The sequence below is a fragment of the Eleutherodactylus coqui genome, chromosome 3 (genome assembly GCF_035609145.1).
Source record: "Eleutherodactylus coqui strain aEleCoq1 chromosome 3, aEleCoq1.hap1, whole genome shotgun sequence".
NCBI lineage: Eukaryota > Metazoa > Chordata > Amphibia > Anura > Eleutherodactylidae > Eleutherodactylus > Eleutherodactylus coqui.
The window spans coordinates 314,456,224-314,481,383 of NC_089839.1; the positions used below are offsets into that span (position 1 = coordinate 314,456,224).

The 25,160-nt window shown below is 48.1% G+C and overlaps 1 protein-coding gene across 4 annotated transcripts in view; it reads right to left on the reverse strand.

The window, feature by feature from the left end:
* The window catches only part of AKR1A1 (aldo-keto reductase family 1 member A1), a 29,877-nt gene extending 5,252 nt beyond the window's left edge, over positions 1 to 24,625 (reverse strand). The window contains exons 1-6 of one of the 4 annotated variants that reach the window (XM_066597967.1): positions 24,560 to 24,625; positions 12,170 to 12,271; positions 2,522 to 2,641; positions 2,291 to 2,442; positions 757 to 952; positions 489 to 688 (exon numbers count right to left, since the gene is read on the reverse strand). In XM_066597967.1, the coding sequence (XP_066454064.1) occupies positions 489 to 688; positions 757 to 952; positions 2,291 to 2,442; positions 2,522 to 2,641; positions 12,170 to 12,259 (758 nt within the window). In that variant the 5' untranslated portion in view covers positions 12,260 to 12,271; positions 24,560 to 24,625. Of the gene's footprint in view, positions 1 to 488; positions 689 to 756; positions 953 to 2,290; positions 2,443 to 2,521; positions 2,642 to 12,169; positions 12,272 to 12,424; positions 12,629 to 15,149; positions 15,231 to 24,559 lie in introns of those variants that run through there. The other 3 variants (XM_066597965.1, XM_066597968.1, XM_066597966.1) reach the window with 3 other exon arrangements.
* Positions 24,626 to 25,160: the final 535 nt, after the last annotated feature.

A 25,160-nucleotide genomic window follows, 5' to 3' on the forward strand; every position in this document is an offset into this window, starting at 1 on the left:
CTACATGCGGCGGGTCAGCGGCAGGGGGGGGGGGGGGTGTGATAAACATGGCGTCTGTCTTGGGCAATACATCCTCAGTGTTCTGGCGTGCGCCGTTAGCTGCAGCTGATGCATTTCAGTCTTTAGTTGTGGCCACGGACCGCTCCCTCGTCAGCGCCCATCAGACCCCCCCGATCACCTTTCCACACTGCAGATCGGATGTATTCCTTTGGCTTTATTAGTTGAAGCTACATACAAGGACTGAAATGCGTCAGCGTCCAGTAAAAGCTTTATATGTTCTGGTTGGCGGCCCCCACGGACGTGCTGGGCGATTTGCATATGGTTTATTGCAGCAACAGAGGTGTGAGCATCCGTGGATGCCGGGGCCCAGAGGAATCACTCAGGTGCCAGACACCAGAGGACAACAGCCCATTGCACCCAGGTTCTGTCACTACAGACAAGGGACATAGAAGCAGGGAACTGGTAACCACCGCTTGTCCGCCGCGTACCTGAGGAGGATCTGGGCCTCGGATCTGCAGTATTTCTTCGCCATCTCCAGGATGCAGGGCTCCTCCAGCAGAACCGGATCCTCAGGTTTCCTCCAGCTGCGATCCGGCGATCCGAGCGGACTGTAACCGGTAAAGACGAGACCATTCTTGTGACAGTGAGCGAGGAGCTCGTTCTGAGGCAGGTACGGGTGACACTCCACCTGCACAAGAGAGGAGTCTACATGAGGCAAGGGCCGCGCGGCACGGAAACCACCACTGCGGCGCGTACCTGCAGCACGGCCGGTTTCACCGCGGCGACGCTCAGGATGTCATCAATCTGCCTCTTGTTGAAGTTGGACAGACCGATGGCTTTGGTCAGTCCCTTCTCCACCAGCTTCTCCATGGCCTTCCACGTGTCCTTGTAGTCGGTGTAGTCGTACTGCAGAGAGCCATCTGGGTTTTGTGGAAAGATATCATCTCCTCTCCTGAAGCAGAAGGATGACGAGGATTAATGGACGTCGCTGATCCCCGCTCACCACCATCGTGTCAACTTCTACGATGCCACCAATTCCTTAAGGTGCTTTTAGACGGAACGAGCATAAAATGAGTGATTATCATTAGAGCCGAGCGAGCGTCGCTCTTCGAGTATCTGCATACTCCTCCGAGCTATTGCGGGGGGCGGCCAAGAGATCCCCCCCCCTGCTCCCCGCCGTCCCCCAGCTATTGCACGGACAAGTATGCAGATACTCGAAGAGCGACGCTCGCTCAGCTCTAATGATAATCACTCATTTTATGCTCGTTCGGTCGTTCCCACGTAGACAGCGAGCCAACGAAGCATCTGCTGGTATAAACAGGCCGAACGAAAGCGAATGAGACAACGACAGCGTCACTCACTCGTTCAAATGATAACCGGCTCGTCTAAAAGGACCCTAAAGGCCGATTTAGACAACAATTATTGCTCGAAATTCGCTTAAAAGCCATCTTTTGAGCGATAATCGTTGCGTGTAAATGTGCCTATCTTTCAGTTCTGCTTGAAAACCATTTTTCGGCAGAACAGCTGATAGGCAGGACCGCACGCTGTGTTCTGCCCGGGGAGCGCTGATTACATTGTATCAGCTGTTCTCAGCTGTCAGCCCCATCAGCAGAACAAAAGGAATGTAATCAAGGAACAGAGGGTGGTCTGTTCCCTGACTACAGCTCCCGGCGGCTCACACACTACTAATTGGTACTAATAGGCAATAGTACCAAGCAGTAGTTTATGCAAAATGATTGCTCAAAAGCCATCTTTTGAGCGATCACCTTTGCAGTGTAAAAGCACCTTTAGTCACTCCTTATCTTAGAACGACCCCCGCCCATCCATCCTCCACTCATAGCACATACAACCTCCATCACTAGACCATCCGACACTACCAGCCCATTCATCCTCCACGCCCAGTCCGTGCACCCTGCCCCCCCCCCCACTCCGTGCACCCTCCACACGTAGCACATCCTCCTGCCGATCCATTCTCCACTCCAACCCATTAATTTTCAGTCTCTAGCCCATCCATCCAGTCGGCATCCCTAGCACATACAAGTAAACCATCCAACCACCACTAGCCCATCAAATCATCTTCCACAAGTCCATGCATCCTCCAGTCATCCTGCATGCCAGCCAGTCTAATATCCAGCCCATCCATCCTCCTCCCATAACCCATTCATATGCCCCCCCCAAGCCCATCCAGTCCTTAACTTATGCACCACCTAGCACCCATCCCGGTTCACCCCCCCAGCACATGGTGTCACCACCAGCCCCTCCATCTTTGTTAGGGTCCCTCTACACTCACTTGAAGGCATAGGGCCAGTGCATGAGGTACAAGTCCAGGTAGTCGAGCTGCAGGTCTTTCAGGGTGCTCTTCAGGGCTCCTTCCGCATCATCTGGGTGATGCTTGTTGTTCCACATCTTGGAGGTGACGAATATGTCTTCTCTCTTTAACCCCTGCAGATAAGAGCCGCAGCAATGTAATCTACATGCCAAATACATACGTGCCCAAAACCTGCAAATCCCCAGACCTCACCGGATCCGAGCCGAGACCCTCTTTGATGCCTTCGCCCACTTCTGTCTCGTTCCCGTACACAGAGGCGCAGTCTATGTGGCGGTATCCAATGCCAAGTGCGTATTTTATGGCATCTTTCACCTGTCAGCAGGAGAACAAGGCAGTTATGGGACAGGTCACAGGTAAGTAGGCGTCTGCTGAGGAGCGCTGGATGCAGGACCCACATTCAGCCTCCCCCAGAGTCAGAGAAGAAGACGCTGCTTCGCCCCCACTCCAGCAGAATAGTGAGTGCAGCTCTGGAGTATAATACAGGATGTAACTCAGGATCAGTACAGGATAAGTAATGTATGTACACAGTGACTCCACCAGCAGAATAGTGAGTGCAGCTCTGCAGTATAATACAGGATGTAACTCAGGAGCAGTACAGGATAAGTAATGTATGTACACAGTGACTCCACCAGCAGAATAGTGAGTGCAGCTCTGGAGTATAATACAGGATGGAACTCAGGGTCAGTACAGGATAAGTAATGTATGTACACAGTGACTCCACTAGCAGAATAGTGAGTGCAACTCTGGAGTATAATACAGGACGTAACTCAGGGTCAGTACAGGATAAGTAATGTATGTACACAGTGACTCCACCAGCAGAATAGTGAGTGCAGCTCTGGGGTATAATACAGGATGTAACTCCGGATCAGTACAGGATAAGTAATGTATGTATACAGTGACTCCACCAACAGAATAGTGAGTGCAGCTCTGGAGTATAATACAGGATGTAACTCAGGATCCGTACAGGATAAGTAATGTATGTACACAGTGACTCCAGCAGAATAGTGAGTGCAGCTCTGGAGTATAATACAGGATGTAACTCAGGAGCAGTACAGGATAAGTAATGTATGTACACAGTGACTCCACCAGCAGAATAGTGAGTGCAGCTCTGGAGTATAATACAGGATGTAACTCAGGAGCAGTACAGGATAAGTAATGTATTGTGATAGACATGATGATTATTTTGTATAAAATGTCTATCGATTTGTATAACGTAAATGTATTTTGCTATTGTAATGACTTTTAGCTCTGAGGAGTTTAAAGGACACACACACAATCTAATCATGGTATTTGCTCTGAGTACATAGAAATTGCACAAGAAGCCTCTAAGAGTTAAGGGCCATAGTGTTGTGTAGATCTGTGTTCAATACTGAGTGTTTACCTAGGCCCCCTTCCACTCCTCACACAAGCTAGTTAAACAATGATTTGTCAACTACACAGACATGACTGGAGCTAGGACAAAAGTCCATGCTACATCAGCACTTGGAAGAGGGTGGGCAGAGAGGTGGGAGATTCTATATGATCCGACAAATGAGAATCTTATATGTTACTGATGTAACCTGTTACACGCCCATGTTATGCTGTACAATAAAAGGCCCTGTCTGGCTGTTTCTGGGCAGAGAGCCATTTTGGATATGAGGCTGATAGCTTGTGTCTAATTTGCTCCACGATGTGTGCACACGATACAATTCGGAAGCGACAAAATACCCTGAAGCCTGCTGGAGAAACCATAATCCAGAACAGTGTCGTCCTTGGGTGGGCGAGTGGATCTGTGAGGTCACAGCCTGGAACGTACAGAGATCGGCAGATGGCACGCAGAACTCAGGGGCCCGAAAATCTACAGAACACAGTAAGATTGCTTTATGTAAATCTACCGATGTGATCTGGGTTCTGACTGCTAAATCTGCCTGTATCTGATCCAGACTGGACCTTCACTGAAAGACAGGTCTGTCCACTCGAAAAATCACCATGTTACCTGTCTAGGGGTATTTTGTATGCTGTGACTGTTATGTCTGAGACGGTTAAAAATTGTGTATGCAAGACCAAGAGACAAATTCTGTGAGGGTTAATGTGTCAGAAGGGCGGACTCGGCTGTTTAAGTCTGAGGGAGCACGCCAGAGACTTACTCCTAGGTAAACTAGTGTGAGGTTAGGAAGATTTATGATACGCATATTTACTTTTTATGATTGAGCGTGTTATGTTCTCATATGTGAAAAGGTATATACGCGGGAATATAGACGTGGTGTGACGGCTGATGTCTCCAGAATATTGTTGAGGTCTTGGTCATTGAAAATAATCGTCAGTCTCTGTGTATAGCTAAAATGTCCTGTCCAGACGGATTACTAGTAGAGGTTGGTTGTTATAAAGGTAGATGAGATATATACCTTGAGCCGTTGTGGTTATTCTCCAGTAATCCCGTCTGTTTGGTATTATAGAAAGAATGTGCAGTGTTTATTATCAGGGGGGAGGGGTGCTGATAAGAGAGTGGACTGAAGTTAAACCACTGAAAGCTTTTTCCAATTAACCCTTCCGTTCCTTTTGTCTTGTAGAATTAATGTGCATTGTAATCTGAGTGGGAAAGAGAGGTTATATTGGAAGGATTTGAAGAAAGCAGATTTTACAAGAGAAACACTACTGTGTCCAGAAACTTCGAATAGAATAGAGTTGAGCAGATTGAGAAGGTTAGGCATAGACGCAGGTTGTTTAGAGAATGGGGAGCAAAGTGAGCAAGGACAAAGGTCATAGAGCTTGTGATTTGGTTGCTGAAGGGAAGGGAGCAGAGTTTACTGAACACGTAGAAACGTTTTACAAAGGAAAAGTTGCAGAAAGAAATGTCAGGTTATGGACAGATAAGCAGAAATGAGTGTGGTAAGATAGGTTGTAGAAAGTTTTCAGAAGATGAGCAGGAAGCCCAGCAAAAAGAAAGGCGTTTTTAGCTAGTTTTTTGGTATAACGTAGTTAAGAGATTCAAGAGGGGAAAGCATGTAGGGGGGTATGTGTATTGCTTATGAACAATGTAATGCCTTTGTGTTGACTACAGCCCCTCCCTGTAATGGCGGCCGCGCTTGCAATGTTTACAACCCAACATAGTGTGACTCTGCAGTAAATGTAGTGAGGCCTGCCCCCACCCTGAAGTTACTTTCCCCCACGTGCTCACTTTCGGGGTGTGTGATGTTACTTCCGGTCCCTCCCCATCTGGGACAGGACCTGGCCCCGCCCCTTCCTCCTCCAGCAGCCATTTTGCCTCACCTGGAAGTGCTGCTGCCCCTGGCCCCGCCCCTTCTTCCGGCAGCCATTTTGCCTCACCTGGAAGTGCTGCTGCCCCTGGCCCCGCCCCTTCTTCCGGCAGCCATTTTGCCTCACCTGGGAGATTTGTAGCTCTGCCCCTTTCTGCCTCTGGTGGCCATTTTGCTGCACTTGGGAGGCCTATATTCCCCAATGCCACTGTATCCAGTGCTAACATCATGATTGTCTGAAGTAAGGTTTTGTTTGACCGGCCTTTGTTACACTCCAAGATGTGGCCACTTTGGATGTGTGATAAGTTCAGGGAAACAAACCTTTGTGGAGATGCAGCTTAGGACATAGTAGATGACTAAGCTGGTTTATAGTGCATGGAAGATTGGAGTTGATGCATGGGGGGCAGAGACCAGGAATACATGACAGGGGACGCTCTCTCATGTTCCCAGGGGCTCTGTTTTCCACTGCCCGCTTCTCCAATGGATACTCAGACCGACGATGTTATGGAAGGCTCCTACAGATGAAATAATTTCCCTATAGTCACCCAGCAAACTTTTTCATGCAATTTGGTGAAGTAATTTTACTTTTTATGTGAAGAAAGAGGGACTGAATTGCCCAGAGTAGGATGTTAATTCATCCGTATTCTTTAGTTTTTCTTTAAGTCTTTTGTATATTCTAGTGTCAGTCTGCACTGAAGCTATAATTATATTCCGACAGGAGAGTAAAAGCTAAACGTGGCCATTCCCTGAAATACTATTACACTGGGTGACGTAAAATTTGAATTGTGTGGCGCCCCCTTGTGTTAAAAAATGCTAACTGCAACCTGGGGAAAAAAAATAAAAATAAAAATCTAAAGGATATTTTCGCTCACACTTCGCTGCATACAATGTCACCTTGACCTACAAAGTGCTTGTTTTTGTGCCTCTTGGTTTACTAGTTTGAACGCAATGACTCTTTTTCCATTGAGTATTCCGGTTCAAAAGGGGGGAGGCATAGGTGATCTGGGTCATAGATGATCTAGGTGTTGTAGATCAGCTATTGGGTTTGGAAAAAAAAACAAAATAAATGATTTTGTGCTACAAGATTTCGAGCCATGTGAAATAGAACATCAGCACGATTATTTAGTACTAATTCAGTAAGAAACTGCAGGTATGCAAACAGTTACCAGAACCCCTGTTGATAATGCATATGTTGAGCTTTTTGCAGATGGTACCAGGGTGAGGACTGATGACTCCACATCGGATATGCAGTGGTCACACAACAAGATGTCCTAGAAGCAGAAGCTCTGCCTCCGCATGTCACAGTACAAGAAGCGGAATTGAAGGCCCTCACTGAGGCGAGTAGAGTGGCGAGAGGTAAGACGGCAACCCTTTACACTGACTCCTGGTATGCATTTGGCATAGCTCATGATTACGGCCCAATATGGAAGGCCAGACAGTTTTTTTACCTTAGCAGGACAACCAATTGAGAATGGTGCAGCTGTACAGAGTCGCATGGAGGCCCTACTTCTACCTGACAAAGTTGAGAGTTCGCACCGAGTCCTACACTGGAGAGGTGAGAGACGACACCCTCGCTGACAGCGCAGCAAAGGCAGCGGCCCTCAAGCCGTGGAAGAAAGAAGAAAAAGATACTGACGGCATGAGTCAGTGGTAAAAACTTTGGACATTGACAAAAATTTGGACTTTGATATGCTAAAAGACTTTTACAGTTACAAGCCAGCAAGGAAGGAAAGAATAAATGGACTAATATGGGAGCAGCAGAAACAGGACAGCGTGTGGTGAACAGTCAACAGCACTTGCCCACCACAGTTCCTGTATCCCATGATGGCCCAGCTGATGGATGGAAAGACCCACCTTGTAAAGCAGCAATGACGACGACACTTGAAAGACGATGGGCGACTTCTGGGTTCTCTGTAGCTGCTGCATCATTTGTCCGGTTTAGCATGATCTATGCCATAGGTGAGTCAGGGCAGAAGTAAATTTGCCACATCACACTTGCCGGGACCACTCTACCCATTTCAGGGATTGCAAATTGACTACGTTCAGCTCCCACTTGTTGGGAAGTATGACTACGTGCTTGTTGTTGTTGATGTCTTTGCAGGTTGGAGGCCGACCCTGTTACCAAGGCAAACAAGTAGGTAACCGCAAAGAAGCTCATGAACGAGGTAAACTGTGAATATGGGGTACCAGAAGTGATTCAGAGTCAGACAGAGGTATAAACTTCGCAGGTAAATGTAACATGTCATGTCTGCTCTGGGTGTATCCCAGGCCTTTTACATACTGTACCATCTTTAGAGTAGTGGAAAGGTGGAGAGACGTAGTGGCACGCTAAAAAGTAAGATACTTAAAAATGACGCCACTTTGGAAAGACTGTCATCCAATAGCCTTATACAGTGTTAGATATGAACCCAGGGGGGATTATGCATTATCTCCCTACGAGATTGTTTGGGCTAGCCCCAAGGCTAGGTTGTTACTATCCTCAGTAGTTACAATTACAATCTGATGTGTTGACTGAGTATGTGATTTCCGTTGTTAAAGAACTAACCAAAGCCTATGCACAGGTGTTCTCTTCCAGACTCAGAGGCAGACACTGGGACACATATCTTGCAGCCTGGGGATTGGGTGCGCATCAAGAAGTTCCCCAGGAAGCACCCTCCTGAGCCCCGATTTGATGGCCCCTACCAGGTGCTTCTGACTACTGCCACAGCTGTGAAACTAGCCGAAAGACTTACATGGATCCATGCTTCATACTGTAAGAAAGCTTCAGATCCGGGAGACCAGTCTTAAGTTGTGCCAAAGACATTACTCTGGTTAGGGCTAGTGAGAGAGGAGGGTGGCAACTGGAATCCTTAGTCGGAAGAATATGAGGGTATGGTTACCTTCTAGTATAACTCGTCCAATGCTCAAGTAGCTGCATATTCCTTCGACTATTGTACTGTGGTCCCGTGTCTAGGCGCAAGATCCCACCGCAGGCCAGATTTAGCTCAGTCCAGCTGGTTATATGACTTACATACCCGGGGAATACAATATGTTTGCGCCACTGATAACGTCTGGGGAGAAGACTGCCGTTATTGGGGATTAGTGGGATGGAACGCAGGAACAGACTGGTCCTATAAACCGCGAAGTGCCTTAAATAAGAAAGATAAGAGCAAGAAATCCCTAATTAGTCGTATAACCCTCCTTGAGAATAATAAGGACAGCAGGTATTGGAAGGCTGAACTTAGTATGTTGCTTGGTTTTAATGCGGTTTTTACATTAACCATGGGAGATCCAAGCCCGGGGAACGGAGGGACTTATAGTCTGGGGACATACCGGTACGGGAGGACAGATCCCTTAGGGAAGTTTAAAATAAGGGGTATGGTAGATGCAGCCGAATGGAAGCCTTCACTTAGTCCCGTACCCATAATTAACCCCCTCCGCCGTAAGATAAAGACCTTGACGAACATGATGATCATAGCCGACCCTACCTTTTGAGGACACCTTGACAGTAGCGACTGGCTACTCTGACCAGAATCTCTGGTTGGAGTTGATGAGGTACAATGCTAACAAGAGCAACAAGTCTAACTGTTGCGTGTGCAGTAGTGCCCGACTACACTCAGGGATGGTCCCCCTAAATCTCCCTGTAGATGCTTAGTCTCTTCACGAACATTTCCGCTAATTACACTGTCCGTGAGAAATGGAAGAAGGAATACTCTATAACTACTTAAGTGTTTTGCACCGGAGACAGTATTACTGACTACCCTGGAAACTACACCTGCCGGGCAAATAGGCAGGGTGGAGGGAGATTTTTGGGGAACTCAACAACGGGTATTGCTCCTCCTACGGTACGATAGGAGGGGAATGGATGCAGAATCAGGTTCAGTCCTTAGGAGACGTTTACTGGCTTTGTGGAGACATGAGGTAGAGGACCCGCCTGGAGGGTAATTGGGCAGGGGAGTGTGCCTTAGTAAAGCCCTTATGCTCCTCCACATCCTGTCAGACAGCATTGAGGATAATGAGGTTACCCCCAATAGTTAATTTATCTCGATCCAACTCAGTCTGTGTTTTGTGGTTATCCTGTCATGTTGGTCTATCCTTGTTTTCCGCATAGGTACGGCGGTTCCTTCCAGTCTTGTCACTAGGTAGTGTAGGGTCAGTGCAGGCGGCCTGGACGTGTTCACCATCCGGACTATCTCCAGGAGGGACATTGGTGTGGGTGAAGATTAGGGAGTCCCACGCCGTGCGTACCTGTGCACGCTACTAGTATTGTAACATTATACTAGAGCGAGAAGAGAGACCCCTGGTGGTAGTTTTGATCTACACGTATACATTGACGTCATAGGGTAGCCAAGGGGGGTACCTGACAAGTTTTAAAAATTAGAGACCAAGTTAAAACTAGAATAGAGTCCATTTTCCTGATCATTATGGTAAATAAATGTTGATTGGATTAATTATGTTTATTATAGTTAGCAGTGGATTATAAATTATACTAGAGACGCCTTATAGGGACTAGTCGACCAATAGGACCTACCTCGACTATGACTTTTTTAAAAATAGAATGGCCTTAGATATGACTTTAGCTAAAAAGGGGAGTGTCTGTAAGATGATAGGGGAGACTTGTTGTACCTACATCCTAGACGACACGTGACCCGCGGGTAAAGACGCACTTGTCATTAAGAAGCTGACCGCACTAACTAAAAAGAGCTAACTTTTGGGACCAGCACTAGCCATGGATGAGCGGGTGGTAAAGGATCCTGGCACAGACGGGCGTCGCTGTTGTATGTGAACTGATGGTTACCTTCTCTGTTCTAGTCTGCTGTGTTATCCCCTGTGTCAGAGAGAAATGTGAAACTGATGCTGGAAAAGCCGCTCCCACCATGAGTTTGCTGGATGCATCCCCAGAAGGAGTGGACAAGTCCTACACCCCCTTGAAGACTCTAAAACGAACCTTCAACGCGCTCCAGTTATAGGCTCATGCGCAGGAAACTGAAAATTAGATAGAGAATTAGAGGATAGACATTTTAAGGGGGGATTGTGATAGACATGATGATTAGCTAGTGTAAAATGTCTATCGATTTGTATAACGTAAATGTATTTTGCTATTGTAATGACGTTTAGCTCTGAGGAGTTTAAAGGACACACACACAATCTAATCATAGTATTTGCTCTGAGTACATAGAAATTGCACAAGAAGCCTCTAAGAGTTAAGGGCCATAGTGTTGTGTAGATCTGTGTTCAATACTGAGTGTTTACCTAGGCCCCCTTCCACTCCTCACACAAGCTAGTTAAACAATGATTTGTCAACTACACAGACATGACTGGAGCTAGGACAAAAGTCCATGCTACATCAGCACTTGGAAGAGGGTGGGCAGAGAGGTGGGAGATTCTATATGATCCGACAAATGAGAATCTTATATGTTACTGATGTAACCTGTTACACGCCCATGTTATGCTGTACAATAAAAGGCCCTGTCTGGCTGTTTTTGGGCAGAGAGCCATTTTGGATATGAGGCTGATAGCTTGTGTCTAATTTGCTCCACGATGTGTGCACACGATACAATTCGGAAGCGACAAAATACCCTGAAGCCTGCTGGAGAAACCATAATCCAGAACAGTATGTACACAGTGACTCCACCAGAAGAATAGTGAGTGCAGCTCTGGGGTATAATACAGGATGGAACTCAGGATCAGTACAGGATAAGTAATGTATGTACACAGTGACTCCACCAGCAGAATAGTGAGTGCAGCTCTGGGGTATAATACAGGATGGAACTCAGGATCAGTACAGGATAAGTAATGTATGTACACAGTGACTCCACCAGCAGAATAGTGAGTGCAGCTCTGGAGGATAATACAGGATGTAACTCAGGAGCAGTACAGGATAAGTAATGTATGTACACAGTGACTCCACCAGCAGAATAGTGAGTGCAGCTCTGGAGTATAATACAGGATGTAACTCAGGAGCAGTACAGGATAAGTAATGTATGTACACAGTGACTCCACCAGCAGAATAGGGAGTGCAGCTCTGGAGTATAATACAGGATCAGTACAAGATAGGTAATGGAGTCACTGTGTACATACATACACCAGCAGAATAGTGAGTGTGGCTCTGCAGTATAATAAAGGATAAGTAATGTATGTAAGCAGTGACTCTGCTGGCGCAGGGTAAGCGCTCCTCTATAACAGCCCCTCCCTATAATGAACAGATGTGGCCGTCGGCATCATACAGGAGAATATAATGAGGTTTCCCGTTGGATCTTATTCATATATTCCCCGCCATCACTGCGGCCGCGGCCCCTCGCCAGGTCTATTGTGCCATTGATGTCGCCCTGTATGTAGCGACAGCTGCAGCTTCTGATTCAGCGCCGAAAACACTTATCCTGAGATCAAAGTGAGCGCCTGCAATAATCACACCGCGCCAAAGAGGAAATACGAGCAAAGCGACAACCACCTGGAAGGTTTTCTCTCCAGTCACAGACCGTAGACTATCTTTCCCCGGGGGAGGGGGGGGCGCAGCATCTGGTTGGCACCCAGCTTTCTAAGAGTCCAGAGCTGCAGATGATTTGCAGGGATAGATGATATTCTAATGGCACTGCATGAGAATCTGATCTGCAGGTGCCCTTACCTGGCCAGGTGCGCTCTTCCAGGTGCCAAGTCCAATGATCGGCATCTTCTGGCCGGTGTGCAAGGTCTCGTGTAGAACCGCCGACGCCATGTTCACCTTCAGCTGTAAAATAAGGTGACAAAGACAACGATGATGAGAACCTCCATACAAGCTGCAGATAGTCATAGTGATGAGCCGTTCAGCAACATATCTGGGAAAGCTGGGTGACAACCAATACGGCCGCCATCACAGCTGCCGTAGGGGTAGTCACTCAACTTTTGTAGATGGTTAGTCTCACAGTCCGCCTAGATGGGGGTTCAGCACTGTGTTAGCCAGCAGGTGTGCCATTCAGGACTCTAGGAAAGCTGAGATGAGGCGGACACCGATCTTGTGGTCACCCAGCTTCCCCGGGAACAGAGAGAAACCAGGAAATGATAAAGGTAACTGAAGGAGCCGAACCGCCAGCCTCCGGTCCTGCACTGTGGCTAGAAAGGGTTAACGATCCCGCTTCACATCACATGACACGGAGTGCTGACTCACGTTACACCCCGCGGCGCCCGCAGCTCTAAGGATGGCACCTGAGCAGAGGTAGAATGTCAAGAAGGAGTCCTTAAAGGGACAACGCACTGCAACCTGCGTACCGGCTATTTTTTGTGCAGTTGAATACAAGCTTATGCTCCCTGTTATCAGCCATTACAGATCATGAAGGGGCTGACTGTATTGTAGAATCTCTCCGAGCCCTACTCCAACGTCACATATGTAATGGATATCAACCCCCAGAGACATCATATATGTGATATCAGCCGCTCTTCTTATAACGCTCCAGCACTGATATCACATATATGACGTCTCTGGAGGTTATATCAGCAGCTTCTCTTATAATGCTCTAGTACTGATATAACCCCCAGAGACATCATATATGTGATATCAGCCTCTCCTCTTATAACGCTCCAGTACTGATATAAGGTTTGGCCTGTAGGGTTACTCGCCCGTTATACAGTTGAGCACCAGTGATTTCTTTCTCTGGACTACATTTCCCATCATGCTCGGTCTGCTGCAGGCTCTAGTTCTGCATAAGCTATAAGACCACAAGTTCCTTGTTTCTTCCTTGGAGACTACTCTGTGCTGTAAGGACGGAGTGCTGAAGAGGGGGAGGGGAGAGAGTGATACAATGTGGCCAGTAGTCACTGAGTATTATGGAACCCCCATAAGTGCACCCACAAACCCTGCAGACCTACAGCCCGCTCACCCTGAGCCCGTGGGGTCATGAAAAGAATTCCAGAAATACAGTGAAGACTGACATCCAAAGGCAGAGTATATATATATCTATGGGCACAGACCATTCAGCTTGGTACTAGTGGGGGATTGTTGGAAACAAAAAGCGGGCTCTCGGGCGAATGAATGTAGTATAACAGGTTGGCACAGGCGGGCTCGGTCCTGCCTGGCATGGAAGGGTGAACGGTGACTGGGTGTGTCTGTGATACGAGGCAACAACCACCACTAAGGAGAACAGAAGGCTGCCCGCTGTGCCTGGTAAACCTTGCCCATGCCAAAGCCTTAACAGGCAGCGGCCACTGCGGTATTCTCACATGCCTCAGTAATGCTGCATAGAGGGGCTGCTGTACCCCACTATGGCAGAACACGCATGCCCCTGCCACGAGCCCTCAGCCAATCAGAAGAGCCAGGCAGGGTCACATGACCCTAGAGCCCTCACTGCCAGTTATGAGTCTTGGGACCAGAGGCCCCTTTTTTGGAGCCCAGATATTGCAGTTCAGTTGAAAGTGCCATGAAGGGCAAATATACAAGGCACGGATCCTGCTGAGACCGCCCCTTTAAAGAGGCACTCCGGGCACTTACTACTGATAACCGATCCTCTGGGGTGCCCGCCACTGGTGATCCCTGCCCACAGCCCATCCTCTGGCCCGCTGGCAGCACAGCTGAGCCAGACAGCTGGTAGAGCTCCTACTGACAGCAGGCTGGAGGATCAGCTGATCGGCGGGGAGCCCGAGAGACAACCCCGATCCTGAGGATGGCTCATCAATAGTAAATGCCTGGAGATCACTTGGCGACTGCCTAATACAAGGTATATGGAGCGGACTACCCCCAGGCAATATCAAAAGTCACTATACACTGCAGTATTGGAGTATTACAGTATATAGTGAAATCAAATAATCACAAGTTTACGTCCCCCGTGGGGTCTAAATAAATAGTAAAAAAATTAAAATGTAATAAAGTTTTTAAACCAAGAAAAAAAAAAAAAAAATGTCCGGGTGACACTTTATATATAGTTCTGGGTCTCAGAGTACGGCGGCAGAAAGAAATTTTTTTGTTTAAGAAAATCTTTTTGGGACATTCTATAAAAGGTACGGGTATATAAAATCTGGCATCGCCATAATGGGACGGACGTCATGGGATGCTCGCTGCACGGCGAGCGCTGGAAGGTCTGAGCCCTCCACAAGAAGCCGCAGTTACATTTCATCTGTTTTTGGGTTTTCCCCGCTTACATTTGTAAGAGTTTTTTCCAGACATCATAAGTTACATTAAATGTTACCATAAAGATACAACGTGTCCTGCGAACCCCAACGGCCGCGTCATGGGAGAACGCAGTGACGGCGAGGGCGAAAACACAATAAAAAAGAAGAATCTCTGGTCCTGAAGGGGTTAAGCTTAAAGGGATTCTCTAAGAGATAAAGGGGCCACAAAGAAAACAAGAACTACAAGGTTTATTGCAGATGCAAGCAACAGCCCTACAGGCAGCCCCTGCAGCTGCTGGAGAGGAGACCCCACAGACCCTGCGTCAGCAAAACGCCCAGAAGGGTCACCATCCTGTACGGAAGGAAGATCCGGGCCTTCTAGATCGGGGGAGGGGAGGTCCCCCCCCCATGATCTGCAGCTTCCTGCTCATGTACACGGGGCTGGACCGAGCCCAGGAAAGGGTTAAGTAAGCTGGAAAGAGCAAAAAGTCAGCAGGAAAACATCCTGAACGCACAAATCTACTTACACTAAAAGTCCTGAACTGGAAACTTCCCAGGATGCAGCAGGAGGAGCGTGTCAGCAAAAAACACATTTTTTTTTTTAAACAGGCCGTGTTCTACCCCAAAACTGCGCAGAAGATGAGCAAACCTCAGAACCGCCAGCACGCCAGGGGGCGAGGAGGCTGCTGCGAGACCCCTACGGCAGCAGAGGATTGGCCATGCTGAAGTCCATCTGCTCGATCCCCTCTCCCCATTATCTGCGGCGGGTATACATTGTATACATTAGCGGGTCGGCTGCTCACATCGAAATCAGCAGGTCTTGGTTGACCTTCATCTAAGGTATAGGACCGATGTCGCACTTGTAAAGTTGCGGTCTTCACTTCGAGAAAATCACGTTATATCACAAATATGCGATTTCAATGCGCATGAAAAAAAATTGCATTGGCATAAAAGCCCTGTAGAGAGATGGCGATTAGAACGGCTGCTGTTCATGACATGAGGTTGTCGCGGACATATACATCGTGAGTCCAGTTAGATGCCCGCAATGTACCAGCTTGTGCCACTGCCCTCGCCCTGCAGGGCACATGTTGGTCTCAGCTGGGTGAGCGGCGATCTGCTGATACGGAATTCTGTGACTCAATTTCCCGCAGTCATCACCTCCAACATAATAATTAACCTCTCTGAATCCTGGACACAGCAAGCAAAGTCTCATCCGGAGGCGCCAAAACTGCTGCGTAGTGTGAAGGTCATCAGACGATGGGGGCCATAGGGGTCATTCTGTACAGAGTCCCCAACCTGTGACCATCGCAACCCACAGGAAATAAGGACGCAGACATGGGGTGAAAAAGATCACATGACTAAAAGTTGGTAAATCTGCGTGGTTTTGCCGTTTTTTTAAGGCTGGGTTCACATGGGGCGGATTTGCCGTGGAGATTCCATACGGAATTTCCTGCGGCGCGTCCGCCTGCTAATCCCGTGTTAGCCAACGCTGTGGACGGGATTTGTCAAATATCTTGTCCACACGGGGCGGTGAATCTGTCGTGGCAAAGCCGGCACGGATTCCCGGGACGCAGCATGTCCATTCTTTTTTTTTCTGCTCCGGCCACGGAGAGCAGGACGCAACAGAAAAGCATGCGGCACAGCCGCGTTTTTTGAAGCTGCGCTTTCCCAGCAGAAATCTCCCGGTTTTTCGCTGCAGCAAAAATGCAAGATTTCTGCCAAGAATACGAGCCGTGGGAACCCAGCCTTAACGTGATTGTTCTCAACAAGAGAAACTAAGTAATCTTTTGTCATTAGCAAAAAAAATAATGGATGCTAGAGGAGTAAATAATTAGTCCACTGATGAGGGATGTGAAAGCTTTATGGCCTCTTCACTGGTGTTCACTGAAAACCATATTCCCGGACACTCCCCTTCTGTGTTACAGGAACCTCCAGGTCTGAGTAACCCTATAATCAGGAGTGCATTGTCCGACACACAAAAAGGAACTTATCCCTGTAATGTAAGGAGCTGTAAGACCTGCTGACATGTGCGGACCGCAGACAGGATACATAACCCCAACACACAGCAGGACTATAAGATCCCTGTAATGTAAGGAGCTGTAAGACCTGCTGACATGTACGGACCGCCGACAGGATACATAACCCCAACACACAGCAGGACTATAAGATCCCTGTAATGTAAGGAGCTGTAAGACCTGCTGACATGTACGGACCGCGGACAGTATACATAACACCAACACACAGCAGGACTATAAGATCCCTGTAATGTAAGGAGCTGTAAGACCTGCTGACATGTACGGACCATGGACAGGATACATAACCCCAACACACAGCAGGACTATAAGATCCCTGTAATGTAAGGAGCTATAAGACCTGCTGACATGTACGGACCGCGAACAGGATACATAACCCCAACACACAGCAGGACTATAAGATCCCAGTAATGTAAGGAGCTGTAAGACCTGCTGACATGTACGGACCATGGACAGGATACATAACCCCAACACACAGCAGGACTATAAGATCCCTGTAATGTAAGGAGCTGTAAGACCTGCTGACATGTACGGACCGCGGACAGGATACATAACCCCAACACACAGCAGGACTATAAGATCCCAGTAATGTAAGGAGCTGTAAGACCTGCTGACATGTACAGACCGCGAACAGGATACATAACCCCAACACACAGCAGGACTATAAGATCCCTGTAATGTAAGGAGCTGTAAGACCTGCTGACATGTACAGACCGCAGACAGGATACAGATCCCCAACACACAGCAGGACTATAAGATCCCTGTAATGTAAGGTGCTGTAAGACCTGCTGACATGTACGGACCGCCGACAGGATACATAACCCCAACACACAGCAGGACTATAAGATCCCTGTAATGTAAGAAGCTGTAAGACCTGCTGACATGTACGGACCGCCGACAGGATACATAACCCCAACACACAGCAGGACTATAAGATCCCTGTAATGTAAGGAGCTGTAAGACCTGCTGACATGTACGGACCGCAGACAGGATACATAACCCCAACACACAGCAGGACTATAAGATCCCTGTAATGTAAGGAGCTGTAAGACCTGCTGACATGTACGGACCACGGACAGGATACATAACCCCAACACACAGCAGAACTATAAGATCCCTATAATGTAAGGAGCTGTAAGACCTGCTGACATGTACGGACCGCAGACAGGATACATAACCCCAACACACAGCAGGACTATAAGATCCCTATAATGTAAGGAGCTGTAAGACCTGCTGACATGTACGGACCGCGGACAGGATACAGATCCCCAACACACAGCAGGACTATAAGATCCCTGTAATGTAAGGAGCTGTAAGACCTGCTGACATGTACGGACCGCAGACAGGATACATAACCCCAACACACAGCAGAACTATAAGATCCCTGTAATGTAAGGAGCTGTAAGACCTGCTGACATGTACGGACCGCAGACAGGATACATAACCCCAACACACAGCAGGACTATAAGATCCCTGTAATGTAAGGAGCTGTAAGACCTGCTGACATGTACGGACCGCGGACAGGATACATATATACACACACAGCAGGACTATAAGATCCCTGTAATGTAAGGAGCTGTAAGACCTGCTGACATGTACGGACCGCAGACAGGATACATAACCCCAACACACAGCAGGACTATAAGATCCCTGTAATGTAAGGAGCTGTAAGACCTGCTGACATGTACGGACCGCAAACAGGATACATAACCCCAACACAGAGCAGGACTATAAGATCCCTGTAATGTAAGGAGCTGTAAGACCTGCTGACATGTACGGACCGCGGACAGGATACATAACCCCAACACACAGCAGGACTATAAGATCCTTGTAATGTAAGGAGCTGCAAGACCTGCTGACATGTACGGACCGCAGACAGGATACATAACCCCAACACACAGCAGGACTATAAGATCCCTGTAATGTAAGGAGCTGTAAGACCTGCTGACATGTACGGACCGCAAACAGGATACATAACCCCAACACACAGCAGGACTATAAGATCCCTGTAATGTAAGGAGCTGTAAGACCTGCTGACATGTACGGACCGCAGACAGGATACATAACCCCAACACACAGCAGGACTATAAGATCCCTATAATGTAAGGAGCTGTAAGACCTGCTGACATGTACGGACCGCGGACAGGATACAGATCCCCAACACACAGCAGGACTATAAGATCCCTGTAATGTAAGGAGCTGTAAGACCTGCTGACATGTACGGACCGCAGACAGGATACATAACCCCAACACACAGCAGGACTATAAGATCCCTGTAATGTAAGGAGCTGTAAGACCTGCTGACATGTACGGACCGCAGACAGGATACATAACCCCAACACACAGCAGGACTATAAGATCCCTGTAATGTAAGGAGCTGTAAGACCTGCTGACATGTACGGACCGCAGACAGGATACATAACCCCAACACACAGCAGGACTATAAGATCCTTGTAATGTAAGGAGCTGTAAGACCTGCTGACATGTACGGACCGCAGACAGGATACATAACCCCAACACACAGCAGGACTATAAGATCCTTGTAATGTAAGGAGCTGTAAGACCTGCTGACATGTACGGACCGCAGACAGGATACATAACCCCAACACACAGCAGGACTATAAGATCCCTGTAATGTAAGGAGCTGTAAGACCTGCTGACATGTACGGACCGCAAACAGGATACATAACCCCAACACAGAGCAGGACTATAAGATCCCTGTAATGTAAGGAGCTGTAAGACCTGCTGACATGTACGGACCGCAGACAGGATACATAACCCCAACACACAGCAGGACTATAAGATCCCTGTAATGTAAGGAGCTGTAAGACCTGCAAGACCTGCTGACATGTACGGACCGCGGACAGGATACATAACCCCAACATACAGCAGGACTATAAGATCCCGGGGTACGGTCACATGTTCCACGTCTGATGTTGTGTACCTGATCCGCTGCAGTAAATGTCCTGTTGGGGGGCTTTATGTCAGAGAAACAAGACAAAACCTGAAAGTGAGAAAGAGAACTCATCGCCACACAATTAAAGAAAGACAGAATTACCTGCGGCCGAGTATTGTTCTGGTCACGGACACAAAATAGAAGAACCATCTTTGACTCTCAAGACCAGAATGAACATTGCAGGGGGCTTCCTGCATAGGTGGAGACTATGAGAAATCTTGAGCAGAGTTAACACTCTGGCATGGTGACCCCTTCCCCCTCCAACACCAATCTAGAGACCGTAAAACTTTCCCATCCCTTAAGTGCAAATTAATCACATCCATGTCTGTGCCTTGTCATACCCGGTTTCCCCAAAAATAAGACAGTGTCTTATATTAATTTTTGCTCAAAAAGATTTCTGTGTAAATGGGCCTCATCTCATATCTATGTCTGTATATCCATCTATCTCTCTATCTACAGCTGATATAAGTTAAGGGGGGTTTAGACGCAATGATTATCGCTCAAAATTCGCTCAAAGCCGTCTTTTGAGTGATAATCTTTGTGTGTAGCTGCGCTGACATCCTGCAGTTTTCATAAACCAGTCACTGATCATTGTCTTTCAGTGTGCCGATGATCAGCCCTATCAGGGATACACAGCGGGATACAGCTGATACTATTGTTTCAGCTGTATCCCGCTCCCTGATCACAGGCGGGGTATGAAGAACAGAGCGGTCCAGCTGTGTTCTGCATACGCCGCTTGCAGTGCTCGGCTGTATAACAACTGGGCACTCCAAGCAGAGAACAGCTGGATGCAGAAGACAAGCAGAGACACCCCGTTTGTCTTCTGCATTCTCCGCTTGGAGCGCTCGGCTGTATAACAACTGGGCACTCCAAGCAGAGAACAGCTGGATGCAGAAGACAAGTGGAGACACCCCGTTTGTCTTCTGCATCCTCCGCTTGGAGCGCTCGGCTGTATAACAACCGGGCGCTCTGTGCAGAAAACAGCTGGATGCAGAAGGCAAGCAGGAACACCCTGCTTGTCTTCAGCATCCTCCTCTCCGAGTGCTCGGCTGTAGAAGATGCGTTAAAACCGCAAAAAAGAGAAAAAAAAAAAAATAGAGCAGATAGCTCTCGTAAATCATGTCGTCAGAAACACGGCGTTCGAGCGCACATCTGAGGAACCCCATTAAAATAAGAGAGCATTGTACCCCAGTTAGCACGGCGCTCGGGATGCCGCGCTAATAACGAAAAAGCAGTATTTGGTGAGAGCGGCCTGCGGGGCTACAAACAAATGTTCATGCAGGAAATGCGTCATGTTTGCAAAGATTACGCCGAGGTGCCAGATTATGGCGGGAAGGGGGGGGGATAGGCTTCTCACCAGCTCGCGGGCTTCTTGTCCGCTTCACCTCCTGTGGGGAGCGCTGAGGGGCGATGCTGTCACATAGGATAAGAAGCCAGCAAGGTTTTCTAACCCCTTAGTGACCACACGTTTTTGCTTTTTTCCGTTTTTGTTCCTCCCCCCCTTTAAAAAAAAATAAATCGTAACTCCTTTATTTCTCCATCGACGTCGCTGTCTGCGGCTTGTTTTTTTGCGGGACGAGTTGTGTTTTTCAATGGTGCTATTTATTGTACCATATAACGCACTGGAAAACTGTTTAAAAATTGTGGAGAGAAATGGAAAAAACACGACATTCCGCCATCTTTCAGTGCGTCTTGTTTCTACGGCGCACAAACTGCAACAAACATGACCCAATAGCTTTATTCTGCGGGGCGGTACGATTACTGCGATACCAAACTTGGAGTTGTTTTTTTTGCTGTACTAATATATCTTTTTAAAGATATTTAATTTTTAAAATCCTTTTCTGTCTCCATCTTTTGCGCACAATAACGGTTTTAGTTTTCCGTCGATATAGTTGTGCGGGGCTCATTTTGTGGGGTACGTCCTGTAGTTTCCGTTATTCAGACGACGTTCGCTTTGCACAGTAAATGTGTTACTTTGATAGAACGGTCTTTTACGGTCGCCGTGATACCAAATATGTATTTTTGTTTTATTGGTTAGATTTTTTTTATTTTAAATATGGCAAAAAGATGTTTTTTTGAACTTCTATAACCTTTTTTTTTTTAACATAATAATAAAAACTTTATTATTCTTATTGTTACATTTTCTTTTAGTCCTCCTGGGGGACCACAACTAGCGATAATTAGATGGCTTATGCAGTATGATGTAATGCCGTAGCATTACATCCTACTGCATTCTGACAGGCAGTCTACCAAGCCACCCCACGGGGATGGCTTGATAAGCATTCCGCCATCACAGCCCTGGGGCCTTTCAGAAGGCCCCCAGCTGCCATGACAGCGGCACGGCTCCCCAGATCTCAGCGATGTTCGGGGCATTTAAAGGGTTAACAGTCCCGATCGGTCGAACGGGACTGTTGCCCGCAGGTGTCAGCTGTATTAAACAGCTGACACCTGCGGTGTATGGAGGGAGATAGCAGCGCTATCTTCCTCCATAAACGTCCTGCAGGACGTAAAAACACAATAGCGTGGTCACTAAGGGGTTAAGCTGACTGAAGATCCAGATATAACGTTTAAGGGTAACGGTTAACTGAGGTAGAAAGTGACGGCGCGTGCAGCGAGTTATTAAGCACCGTTTTGTGTGTCTTCAGTATAAAGCATGTTGTATCGGCATGACGAGGCGCTCTATAGTAGTAGTATATAATAGTTATATCACATAGGAGCGATGCTCTGTGCTCACGGTGGGCATGGAGTGGCCTTCTGCACCCACGGAGCGCGAGTCCACAGTGATCATATTGTGCTGCAAATCTCTGATATTACAGTACCCCGAGGTACGGAGAACCAGGATGGTCAGCTGCGAGCGAAGTCTGGAATATGAAGCGCCTCGTCGTCCTGACAGAGAAATATATAGCAGGGGTGACATCTCATTAATTCCGTAAGTTGTGCCGTCCTTAGGCGTGAAGATTAATTCCGTAAGTTGTGCCGTCCTTAGGCGTGAAGATTAATTCCGTAAGTTGTGCCGTCCTTAGGCGTGAAGCGAGACGTGTTAGGAAAGCTTGTTTGGTTTGAAAGATCCTGCCTTTGTCTCCATCTGTCAGCTGCTGCGCCATCATGTAACCTGTTCATACCACATATTATATGTTATCGGGTGTTATGGGAAACACTGGGCTTCGCCGATCAGCTGCCTAACAGGAACGGCCATGATGTTCCCCACAGCAACCAATCACAGCCCAGCTTTCATCTTACTACAGCAGGTAAAACAATTAAAGCTGCGCTCACATTGGTTGTCATGGGAAGCGTGGCACTATACCGACACCACTTGGGCAGCCCAGACCCTATTATGGCACAGATGCCAATATTACTGTTAGTCCGTGTTATTAGACCCGCGATCTGCTGGGAATTGTGCGTTTATTACACTCTTGTGAAACCGGCGTAGCTATATAAAGATTATTATTACTACCTGTAATAAGGAGCAGACCAGCGGCACCTGAGAGGTAGATGGCGCCCCGCCAAGCCTACTGCTGTGTACACAGCCGCTCCCGAAGGTGCAATAAGCATGGGCGCTGCGAGCTTTTCTCCTGCATCACGGTGCATTCACATGGGGAGCGCGAGATTCAAAAAGATATTTTAAAAAATAGCACCGCTCTCACATGTCGCATCTATGTGCAAGAGCAAGGCAATATTTATTTGCTGCTATATGAAATAATGGGCAATTGAGATAGAATCACCCAAAACGATGCAGCGATTCTTCCATCTCGGACCAACAATCCAAGAGAAAAAAAAACATGTGAATAAACATATTGAAGGCAAAGAGCTCTTCTCTGCGATATCTGACTTCATGGAGCTCGCCCGTGTGACTACACCCTCACGGAGCTCGCCCGTGTGACTACACCCTCACGGAGCTCGCCCGTGTGACTACACCCTCACGGAGCTCGCCCGTTTGACTACACCCTCACGGAGCTCGCCCGTGTGACTACACCCTCACGGAGCTCGCCCGTGTGACTACACCCTCACGGAGCTCGCCCGTGTGACTACACCCTCACGGAGCTCGCCCGTGTGACTACACCCTCATGGAGCAGCTGCGGGGGGTCCATACAAATCACCATCGCTGCTCCTGGAGCCCCCGGTAGTTTTCAGTTAGTGTTTACACTGATCTTGGGGAATAAATTCATTGATGGCGGCAAATCCTCAAAATTCCGCTTCCCCCCTCTTCTGCCACCTTATAGGTCAGTTTCATACGCTGCGTCCCGGATGCGGAGCCCTTATCCGAATTCCGTAACTAAGCACAATACAAAAGTTACTGAATCGGATTTTATCAAATACGACTCACAGCGGATTGCGGCATTCTGAGGATATACATGGTTTTTTTTAATCGCCAGGCGTCAAAAATCTACCGCAAACGTCCTTTGCAGATTTTATTGTGGATTTGGGAGGGGCGTCATTGGACACATTTTCCAGCGTGTCACAATCTACCAATGACCGTATACGGGTCAGTGACCTGCCAGGCAGTGAGGATATCGCTGTGCCCACCAGAATACCCCCAAACCAGAGTGGCCAAGATATCTCTGAACCCACACAAGACTGATCAAGCATAAGCCCCAAAACCTTTGACCCCCCGAAGCCATAATATAACAGCAGGGGAGAGGATATTAGATGCTCAGGATACTGGTGACCCCGAATCAAGAGCAACAAGTGCAGTTATACCCATGATGAGCTCAGAGGCCATCAGTGCCCCCTCCAAAACTGCAATTACCTAACATCTCAGTGCCCCCGAGTGCTGGTGACCCCCAAACCCGATAATACTGGTTGTTAGTACCCCCAAACTGCAGCACTTTAATCCAAGGACTCAGCGCCCCCACAACAGATGCAGTTTTATCAGTGACTCCCATAATCCACTAATAGGAGATCCATGAGACTCCCAGATGTGTCTCAGGGCCCGGCGGCCCCCACTCACCCTCCGCCGTCGCCGCTGTCACAGTCACAGTCCGCTGCGGGAGCCGCTGATATCGGGCCGGTGGGAGGGGAGACATCGGGGGGCGGAGAGCGGAACAGCCAAACGTTACATTGTAACCAGAGCCCAGTAACCCCTGCGTGTCCGGAGCTTCTCATTCTGTACTCCAGCCTCAGCATACAGCGTGAGGAACTACCAGCCCCAGCATGCTCTGCCTGTGAGGGACTAGAAGCCCCAGCATGCTCTGCCTGTGAGGAACTACCAGCCCCAGCATGCTCTGCCTGTGAGGGACTAGAAGCCCCAGCATGCTCTGCCTGTGAGGAACTACCAGCCCCAGCATGCTCTGCCTGTGAGGGACTAGAAGCCCCAGCATGCTCTGCCTGTGAGGGACTAGAAGCCCCAGCATGCTCTGCCTGTGAGGAACTACCAGCCCCAGCATGCTCTGCCTGTGAGGAACTACCAGCCCCAGCATGCTCTGCCTGTGAGGGACTAGAAGCCCCAGCATGCTCTGCCTGTGAGGAACTACCAGCCCCAGCATGCTCTGTCTGTGAGGGACTAGAAGCCCCAGCATGCTCTGCCTGTGAGGAACTACCAGCCCCAGCAT